At 42.8% G+C, this 10,795-nt stretch overlaps 1 protein-coding gene across 1 annotated transcript in view; it reads left to right on the top strand.

Moving 5' to 3' along the window:
• The first annotated feature begins 272 nt into the window (after positions 1-272).
• Positions 273-10,795, top strand: part of KREMEN1 (kringle containing transmembrane protein 1) — a 28,955-nt gene continuing 18,432 nt past the window's right edge. Inside the window, exons 1-2 of the mRNA XM_085075720.1 lie at positions 273-984; positions 10,009-10,171. Coding sequence (XP_084931846.1) covers positions 906-984; positions 10,009-10,171 — 242 coding nt within the window. The 5' untranslated portion in view covers positions 273-905. The remainder of the gene's footprint in view (positions 985-10,008; positions 10,172-10,795) is intronic.

The following is a 10,795-nucleotide window of genomic DNA, read 5'->3' as shown; positions in this document are numbered from 1 at the left end:
ATGTCCCCGTGTCCGTGCCAGCTCTCAAATGTCTCGGCTCTGTGGGCTCTCCTGTGCCTGTCTCCGTGCCTCTCGGTGCCTCTCGGTGCCAGCCGGGGCCGGGACAGCTCCGCCCGCCTCAGGACAGGGGCACGGGGGGCTCTGCAGCCCGCACTGCCTCTGCCAGCGCTGCCCAGGCACGGCCCCACCGGCAGGGCATCTCCCTGTCAGTCTCAGAACGACGCCCCAAATCGCGGCGTGCGGCGCTGGCACCGCTCATGCCCGCATCCCCTGCAAAGTTTACAGCGTTTTCTGGCTCAGCTCCGTCCGTGCCTTGGCGGCTTCAGCAGGGCAGAGCCGAGCTGCACCTGCGCGCTCCCATCGCCTCACACTCCCTCAGGGCAGCCTCAGGGCGGAGGGCGGGGGGCGGCGGGCAGGCCGCGGGGCTGATGGGCTCTGCCCGACCCCTTCTGGGGTCGCAGCCGGACACCGGCTACGAGGGGAGTGACCAGAGCCAGGCTCGTGCCGCTGCTGGGATGGAGCAGTGCGTGTGTTTGTTTGTTTGTGTGGTTTTTTTGGTGTGTGTGTGTGGCGAGGCGGCCCGGCCTGCGCGGAGGGCTCCGCGGGTCCACAGCGCTGCCCGGGGCGCAGGCCGTCCGCCCGAACCTGTCGGTGCGAGGAGAGCAAGCGGCAGCTCCGCGATCCCGCGCTGCAGCAGGTTGGGATGTCGGTCTCTATCCTTTCCTGTCACATGGCTGGTAATAGGATCCCTCATCTGCCACTCGGCACCTCGCCGGGGCGCACTTACAGGACACATGCTGTAGGGCCTCCGCTTCCCGCACTTTGCGCTCTTCCCGGCCGCCTGCCACCCCCGGAGAGCTGGGGCTGCCGCCTGCGAGCGCCCTGCGGCCCGGCGGCCGCTGCCTATGGAGCCTCCCGCCCTCGCCGCCCTCCTGGCCTTCTCCGGGCTGGCGCTGAGCTGCTGCCGCGAACCCGTTCTGTCCGGTGAGTGTCGCTCCGCGGGGAGCCGGGCCGGGGGCGCGGCTGGGGCTGCTCCCCGAGCTCCTGGCGGGGCTGAGCGCCCAGGGAGTCGGGCAGCCTCTCGCCGAGCTCCGCGGGCTCGCAGCTGTCGCGCAGCCTCCCGCGGAAGGGCTCTGCCGCCCGGCAGCGCCTCTTCGAGGTCGCGACGACGTCCCTTCCTGCTCGCCGGAGCGGTGCCGGGCTGGAAGCTGCTCGTGCAAACTTGCGGCGGGTGTTTTTGCGTGGAGTTCGCGGGTATTTGAGGCTCTGCCTGTGCTTGCTGAACTGGGAGCTCGGAAACTGTATGAAAGCGTGATGGAAGAGAAGGAAGAGCCGCGCGTTGCTCTGTTAAAGTGGTTCGAAAGCTAGATCTGTGGAATGGAGGCATTTAAAGGGAGAGGGGCGTGCGATTGTTTGTGTCACTGGGAGAAAAAACTGTGGCAGCAGAGCCAGGGCTTGAAGGGTGGTCATCCTGGCTGTGTGCAGTGTGCTGCCCCAGCTCCCAGTCCAGCCGGGACTCCTCTGACCATTCAGGTTCTCGTTCTGTCAAGGACTCTGGCAAGCCTGAAGCTTCACTTCCTAAGGTGATTTTTCACTTCAAACTTCTCTCCACCCTTTTGTCCTCACTTCAGACGTTACTAATGATTTCAAGTACTACGGTTCTCCTCTGGTAAACACTGGCCATGCTTTGTGAGGTCTGAAGTAGCAGTTCCAGATGATCAGTGTCACAGCCATCAGATGTGTGGTCCTTCTGGATACATTTTGTGTGTTCTTAATCACTGTTCCTTCTTACTAAGTAGAATTTGCTCTACTTCTTCTTGAATACATACTTGCTCATCAAGTTTTTGTAGATGCACTTAATTAGCTTTGGAAAATACTTGCACAGACTTTTTCAGGGAATAAAAAACCTTTTACCAGGAAGAGTTCCGGTAAACTTTACTTTTTCACAGAAGTAAAACATGAGCGTATTTTCAGATAAGCATTTAGAGAGGTGGACAGGGACCATGTAAGAACAGTCTGTTCCTAGTACCATTAGGACATGTTTGGTGCACACAGTGGATACTCTTTCTTTTGCTTCAGTTGAAGAATGTTTGTTTGTAAGGTTTCTGAGCACAGCTGTGAACAGAACACTCCAATTGTAACCACGTCCCTCACAGAGGGCTGCGTGACAGCAAGTGGAGGATATAGCCCAGTGTGAATGTTTGGCTGTTAAAGGGGACAGAAATGCCTGAGCACAAGCAGCTGGGGCAGGGGGAGGAGGGAAGAATATATAATACCTCCTAATGAAGGTGTAGCAAAGCCGAATGGATCTAGAAAGTACCACCACCTGTGTGTCTTCTGCTAAAGAACCTGGAAACAGTGCAAATCTGCATTTCAACAACAACCTGTAGTTTGTATGGCATGTACAAGATCTGCAGAGTTCCTAATCTGCACAAGTTATAAATCAGGATCTTCGTCTTGGCCCCTAATCCCACAGAACTGAAACAGGATCAGCTGTGTCAGGTTGCACTTGAAACTAACAGAACTCGGAAATGACAAACATTACTATTGCTTTTGTAAGGCAGTTTGTTGTATGTTTTTTATGCCCTTTTTTTCTTTTTTTTAAATACATGTCTTAATAAGTTTATTGTAAAGTGCCGTCAAAGACTGTGTCGCCATCATTTGCTAGGATAGGAGAGAAACTTCTGGAGTTACTATATGAAAAATTACTCTAACTGTTAGAAATGTAAGTGAATTAACAACCGTTTTTGCATATAGTACTATGCTACTTTTCACAGAATGTTTCTGCTTCACTGTGTGATGTCTAACAGTTTCTATTAATTCAAACACTGACATTTCTACATTCAAACCTTGGCATTTGTGCATTCAAACATCAGCCATATATAATTTCTCAAATGAATCAGAAACAAGAGGTGTGTGAATAGATTGCCTACTGTTAAAGCACTGTTTGAATTCGGTAAGTTTTGTGTTACAAGGCCAAAGAAATGGAAATGCCTTCAGCAAATGTTAGTTTTGGTGAACAAGTGTTATTTTATATACTCAGTGCAATAAGTTATGATTTCTAGTTTCTGTATTTATAGCATTCATTTAATTTCCCCATCAGAAATCTATATGATTATCAATCTCTTTTCCTTTCTCTGTTTTCTTTCCATTTAGCAATGCTGGCTCACCACATCCTTGGTTTTTCCCCCAGCTGAGTCTTTCCTTTGAGCTGTTATTCCAGCCTTCTCTTACAAACCTTGTATCTCTTGTCATCTTACTCTGTCCATGTCTTGGTGATTCAGAGAAGCTGTTCCACTTGATATGCCATAAGCAAGTGTCATGGAAATACTCAAAAAAGCCATTTTTTTCTTTTTTTAACTAGGCAGATAGGGGATGAAATAGTCAGACATTTCAGCAGATCATGCTTGTACATGCATAGAGCATAACTCAAAATCCAGAGTTATGTGGATGGATTTAAGCAGGATGGAGCCAAAGAAGTGGGAGGAAGGCAGGGATTACATGCTGCCAGCTGCAAAATTTTCATTTTTGTCGTAGCACACCATAATGGTGGTGCAATTGGCCACTCCCATCATCCACACAGCCGCTATGGTGCATCCTGATAAAATTGCCAAAGGGATTCAATCTGCCACACTTGACAAGGGAACAACAGTTTTAAAACTTCACAAAGAAGGAAAACAAATGGGTGTATTAAGGAACAGAAATTCTTATGGGGCCACATCACGCATTCTTACTTCCAGTGATAAAGAATCACAAGACAAGCAAGTGTGTTTGCATCTTGTGGCTGAGGACCAGCCAGCAGCTGCAAAGCTCTGGCTAATATAGCATGTTTGTGTTGTACAAATAAAAAGAAAAAAAGGGACAGAGTACATGCTTTTAAGCATGTAGAAATAATGAGAACTGTCTCTTGTGCTCTTAACCTTACTTGCCTACTTCTAACATATTTCAGAAGAGGTCTGGCCAGTCTGATTTTTTTTTTTTTTAATAAGAGAGGAGAAAGTGATTAGCTTGATGATTAGAGTAAAAATTTCACAAGGATAGCAAGTTTGCATATATAACAGCTCACACACTGCCAGGGAACACAACTCTGCATGTCTGTACATTTCCAGGAATGTACATTTTTACAAGACAGATGCTTCAGTCAAGGTTTGATCAAATCTCAAGTGTCATAATTCAAATATAATCAAATATTCACTGTGGCTACTCTCTCTGGCTTGGACCAATGATAATTAAGTCTCTAATTCTGACCAGCAAAAATGATTGCATTTGCAGACTTCCAAAAATTATATGTGTATGTCTGTGTATGTGTTTGCATGGATATGTAGAATGAGCAAGATAAGATTTTTAAATATGTGGATTGCTCCTACATTGTAAAGGAAAATTGTCAGCTAACCAAGTGTCCTCATAGCATCACATCAAAATTTAACTGTCTGATTTAACAAATGGGGAGTTGTTTTCTAGTAATTTTGAAAATTTTAAACAAAGATAATTCTTTCATGATGGTTTTTCTTTAGCTTGTGTCAGCTGTTGTGTTGTGGGGGTTTTACTGTTACAGCATAGGCACAAAAGCCTGATAGTTCTGATAAGTGCATAATTGTGTTATATTAGTATGAATTGGAATAGAAAAGTATTGAAGTGTAAAAATACTATCCTATTTTTTTTTGCTTGGGTAGATCTAAACCAGCCTTATACTTCCCAAAAACATTTATGTTACATCATAACATAATATGGGATGAGATTTGTTTTCCTGACCACTCACATGATAGTATGCAAATTAACTTTTGGTTCAGCCGATAAAACTGCATCTTCAAAGAAAACCATTGCAATGCTAAAAATATTTTTAATAATGACCACAGAAGCCATATTTGCGTCTTTCATCTCCTGAAGCTTCTTCTGGTTTTAATCAGTGTTCCCACATGAAGAGCTGTGGCAACCTATGATAATAGAATCCCTATTCACATCTCTAGGGAAGCAAAAATGCTCTCATTTGAAGAAGGTGATGTGGTGTTTTGCCCCTTCCATCCGTGGGCCCCTGCCTCTGTTACTGCCGGGGTATCTTGGCATCAGTTAAGTGGTTTCTGTCCTTTCCTCTGTGCGTTACTTTCTCATTGAAGTGTTTCTGCTGTCTAATTATACCCTTTCAATCAAATTAGAGACTGCAGCATCTGGTTAGTGCCTGTAACTGTTGCCATCTGCACCTAGATACAGTGCTTTCATTTAAGGAGGAGTGCTTAAATTGCGATCTCCAGCGAGAACTAGAACAGTTTAGGTAGAATGGAAATGACTTAAAACTATTCTTAGAACACTATGCAAGCACATGCATCAGGCAACCCACACTGAGTCATTATCGGACCTGGCACCCTTGGTTTTATACCCTTATATTCTGCTTAAGCATTTTCCTGACTTTTCTAAAAGGCTGTAGGAAAAACAAATGAAAACTGAGAAGGCAGTTATAGCATGTAAATTCAAGGAACCTTTAATTTTTGGTCCAACCTTACAGAACATTTAATTACACCGCTGTAATGAAACCCACCATTTAAATAGCAGCCACTTTCATTTATCTTTCATTAATCTGCAGATCTTTAAAAGAAAACCTTGCTTTTTGTTGGGCAGTAGCTGGTAGGATAATTTCTGGCTTGGGTAGGCTAGGATCAGGTTGGTAATTGTTGTCAGTCTCTCTGGACACTAGTCAACACTCCAACTAGCTTCCAGAACATTAGGCAAACAAAGCAATTTTTTTTTTCTCTCTCCAGTGGAATAGGAAGAAGTTTGTCATTCTGAATTTTCAGTCTCAAAAGCCATGTGCAGGCCTCAAACTTGGAAAGTACTCTGTCATTTAAACCATCCTGAAACCTCCATCCCTTCAGTCTGCAATTTGTAGTGTCTCTAGATGTCTTTGGGAAAATCACTGGAAGCCAATGCAGACTCTGAAATGTCAGTGATTTATCATCAGTAAAAAAAGTCAAGCCATTATAGTCTGCACTACCTTAATTTTTCAAATGATCCTAAAGTGGCGCCCATGTGGAGTGCAGGCAGCCATGCAGTCCCAAAGTAACAAAGGAAAATGATCATTGTAAGGTCCCTACATTGAAGAAGAAACCGACACAGATGGAAAGAATTTCTACAACAGCTGCTGTTTGATCTTCCAAATGTTGATCTGGCTCTAATAAAACTAATTGTGAACCTGTATCACACACTGAGTATCCACTCAAAGTGGACAACATCCCTAGTCTTGTTTTCTGCTTTTTTTTTAAGCAGTTGTCACTGAGTACATACTTACTTAGTCTCGGCTTTCATTTTTAAAAAGTTACTTTTCTGTCAACCATGGCACCTGATGTGTTGAAAACAAAACAGCTCTGACAACAAACTGCTGTCTGTGTTTTCTCACTAAGGCTTATAAACATTAGCCTGAACAGCACCTGTTGGAACCTTTCGTGACTAGAAGCACTGCAAAGGTTCTCTGATTAATTATCTCTGATTAATCTCTGATTAATTCTGTTTACAGACATCCCCATGAAACAGTAGAAGCAGCAGGGTCATTAGGCAGTTAATTGAGTGAAATCATCATGGACAGTGATTCTAATCACAGATCTGACATAAGCCTTTACTTCAGACTATGTCTGAAACCCAGCTGACTAGGATCTTAGAAATATGAGGTCACACACTTCTAGATTTGAGTGGTCACAGCTTTCTTTATGTCCTGTCTGAAACCCTAGTGTTTTAATACAGGTTTATGGCTGACAGGGTAGTATGAGCCTTGCGTGCATGAACAAAAACCATATGGCAAATCTGTCAAGCACAGTGGCACCCTGATCCCTTCTCAGAGCTGTCAGCTGTAGTGTCCACAAGCTGTGTGTTCTTCCCTTGCTGTCTTTGCCACTGGGAGAGGACTTGCAATTTGTGTCATAGCTTACCATAGCCTTACAAAATTTTAGGGATAAGGCTTGCTGAAAGTCACAGTACCGGTATTAATTTTCTGGAGTCACAGTTCTGATGTTACACTGCAAGTGAAGGGCTTCATAGCCTAAAGTATCATGGAAGTATCAGTCAGCCCAAGGCAGCTGGATGCAGTGGGTGCCACAACAGTAGAGAGTGGTTGTTGCTGGTTGATTTTTTTCCCCCTCCCTTCTACATCATCTACCAAAGAGAAATCAGGTAATTTGAGTAAGCCAGAGAGTTTTACCGATAGTGTTCAGTCCAGTCTTTTCTGACTGTTTAATTTAGATGACCTCATATGAATTAGTTTTGTGCAGACAAATCTAGGTGACCCTTTTTTTAAGCTTATCTTTTCACAGCATTATGGCACTAGTGGCACAAGATGAAAAAGAGGGCGGAGGTTCTAACCTCCTTTTCTCCAGAATCTTTTAGGACTTGGATTTGAAAAAGAGAGGACAGTGGCCTTTCTGCAGATGAAACATGCAACTTCAGCACTTTTAATACTGCAAGTATTAATTTCATGGTGAAATCACTAAGGTAGTGTCTTGGCTGTCATGTACAAAAATATGATGAAATCACTGCGTGTGATAAACAGGAGAATTGAGTGGTTTACTGCCAAGACACTGAATATGCTGACATCTGTAACTGTGCTACTAGGAATTCTACAGAAATCTGTACAGAATGTGTCTTAGCAGCTCTCAAAGCTGACTGTTCCAAGGTAAAGGAACACAGGGTTGTGTCCTGGTTTCAGATGGTATAATTTCCATCACAGTAGCTGGTACAGTGCTGTGTTTTGTATTTAGTGTGAGAATGATGCTGATAACACACTGATTTTTTTAGTTGTTGCCAAGCAGTGCTTTAAATGAAGGACTTCTCAGTTTCCCAGCTTAGCCAGCGAGCAGGTGCACAAGAAGCCAGGAGGGAGCATAGCAAGGACAACTGACCTGATTTTTTTAAATGCCAATATTTATTTGAAAATATGGCAGTTTCCCATGCTATGGCAAAATTATTATTAATCCTTAACAAAATCCAAATTCCCTGAAACACAAAAGGTTTTGTATTTCATTTGATAACAGCTGCTAAATTCCATGACTTAAAGTTTCACTTCAGCATTTCAGGGATAATCAATGATTTTGTGTGGTATCTCACTGCCTCCCCTTTCCACACCTAGATGCTAATTAAGCCAGGGGAGCTTCATTACAACTCAGCTGGCATATTTGCACCATTTGATAGAGCTGCCTATTGTCTTGGGAACAGAAAGGTACAGCTAAGAGGAATAAAAGGAGATCTGACTTTTCCTTTTGTTCTTAAAGTGCAGTGAAGTTTGAAGAAAATCAACTAGAAAAAGCTGACATGAAAATGTAAGTCAGTCACTACTGCAAGTCAAAGCATGAGCCAGTCTTAGCAGATCCTAAAATGGACTGAAGTTAACTTCAGTTTAGTTTGTGTGCCAGACTAAATTCAGGTAGTGTAGCATTCCTTACATTTCTGAGTAGATGGTAGTATATATTGTTTCTCATTTAGGAGTGAGAAGTGAAAAATAAAATTAATAGCACAAAGCTAATGTAGATATTTTTCTGGGTGTGTTTATCAGCTCTCGCAAGTTCTTTATACTCCATAGTATTTTGTTTATCTATTTTGATTACATTTTTCTCTCTTCTGCTAAATCCACCACCGTATACTTTTCAGCTATAACCTCCAAAAGCTTTTATATTAACTGCAAAGCAAAGGAGATATTGAAGAAAGTTACAACACAGTCATGACCTTAAAGTGGTTTTTTTCATACGTTTACACAAATATCTGTGGTGGCCTGAATACTGGAAAGTCAGATTTGCATTTTCGAGTAAATGTATGCAGCCCACCTGTATTGCTAAGGCAGTCACGTAAATTACAGTGAGGAGGGGTATTGACCTGAAGCTTGTTTTTGTTAAATTATATAGCCTTCTGTCCACAGATGATAGCAGAATAGATTAATGGCTGTGCAGACACCTCTTCGGTGTGCCTTCAGCAACAAAATTTCATTTAATAGAAATCCAGACTTGCCTAGGCATGAAAATGCACAGTGAAAGCACAAAACTATTGTCTTTCATCTGCTGTGTAATAGAACTGTGAAATAATTATTATAATTGCATCATTCTGATATTTGTGAGCCCAGACTAAACTAATTTCAGAGGCATGGTTTTAATAATACAATTTTTCTTCTCCTACAGTATTTCTAAATACAAAAATGGTGTACTGTTAATATCAGGGTTAAGATGTGGGTGGTTTTTTTTCCCCTCTTCCAGCTGCAGCCACACAGGTCTTTCTAGACTTGTTTTGTAACTTAGATCTCATGAGGGACACCTGAGATCAGCACATACTTCAGAGCACTCTCCCATTCCCTCAGGGCAGTAGAACATCTCTGCAGCTGTAATATGGTTTCTACAGAGAATCCTATCAGATGAAACAGGAGGTTTCACAGCCTGTAGTAAGCAGCAAGCATTTGTGAATTTCCCCAGTAATGCTGTCCGGTACAAAGAAATGTTTACAGCAGTTTTAATTCTGTCATGGACTGTTATATTTTAATCCTGTTCTTAAATAAATGCAAGGATGATAAATGTTAACAAGTATTAATTATAAACAGGATGGACTTATTTATGGTACACTAATTATAATGACTGTTTCTGGAGGATAATCATAGAATGGTTGAGATCAAAGTGACCTCTGGAGGTCATCTTGTCCAACTGCTGTGCTCAAGCATGGTCACCTAAAGCAGGTTGTCCAGGTGGCATTTGAATATCCAAATGAGCAAAACACAGGGAAAACAGTAAAAGAAGTATTATGCTTATTCAGAAAATGTGTGTTAATTGTGTAAACCTCTCTTCAGACCTGTGTTATACATTGTTTATTAAAGTAAATCATAATCTCTTGAATAGAGGTTTGACTGAGAGAAAGCTTAAATCTTAGCTAGCATCGTTAGCTGCCTAAACAATGGAGGAAATATGGTCTGTTGGAGATGGGGGGAAGGATGAGGGAAGAACAAACACTAAACCTACATACATTCTTTCTTTTTCCATTTCTCTTTCTTCCCAGAATGTTATACAGCAAATGGGGCTGACTATCGTGGCACTCAGAACCAGACCTCCCAACATGCAGGGAAACCTTGTCTTTTTTGGAATGAGACATTTGAGCATCCTTATAACACTGTGAAATATCCCAATGGGGAGGGAGGGCTTGGAGAGCATAACTACTGCAGGTAAGAAATATCACATTGCTACTAACATTGCCTGTGTACCCAGTGTTACTTCAAGCAGTTGACAGAAAATTAGGAATTAGGAATTGTCATGCAGTGAAGAATGTCAGAACCATGGGGTATCTAAACACGTTTTGGTTTATCCTGTAATCAGTACCCTGGATTTAGTAGAATAACTTTTCAACCCAGCTCCCACACTTTTTCAGCACAATCCCAAAAGCAAAACATGTACAAGCTGTGCAAAAACATGCACGACAGACTGAATGTTTGTCCAGATATTCAAAAAACACTTACTTGAGTCTTGCTTTACGTAGCAAATGAGAATTTGGTAAGTGTTACAAGGAGCAAGAAGGCTACAATCTGATAGTAAACATCAGAAATCATTTAATTACCAAAGAGAGTTTTTCTACCTCAGTCTGCTAGCTATTAGATTATCCTCATTGAGATGGAGTTTGACTGGAAGGTTAGGCATTTTCTTCCTTATGCTGCATCACTTGGCCTAGGAGTATTCTCACAGGTGTATGGAGTGACAGTCCTAACTAATGGATGACTTTTAACTCCACATTCTCTTGAAAGAAAGCTGGGAAAGTCACTAAGAGTGCCAGAGTATATCTTTAGCACGCAAAT

The sequence above is a fragment of the Lichenostomus cassidix genome, chromosome 15 (assembly GCF_008360975.1).
Source record: "Lichenostomus cassidix isolate B80296 chromosome 15, HeHo_3.0, whole genome shotgun sequence".
In the NCBI taxonomy this organism is placed as follows: Eukaryota; Metazoa; Chordata; class Aves; order Passeriformes; family Meliphagidae; genus Lichenostomus; species Lichenostomus cassidix.
This window is presented reverse-complemented; position numbering and strand designations above follow the sequence as displayed.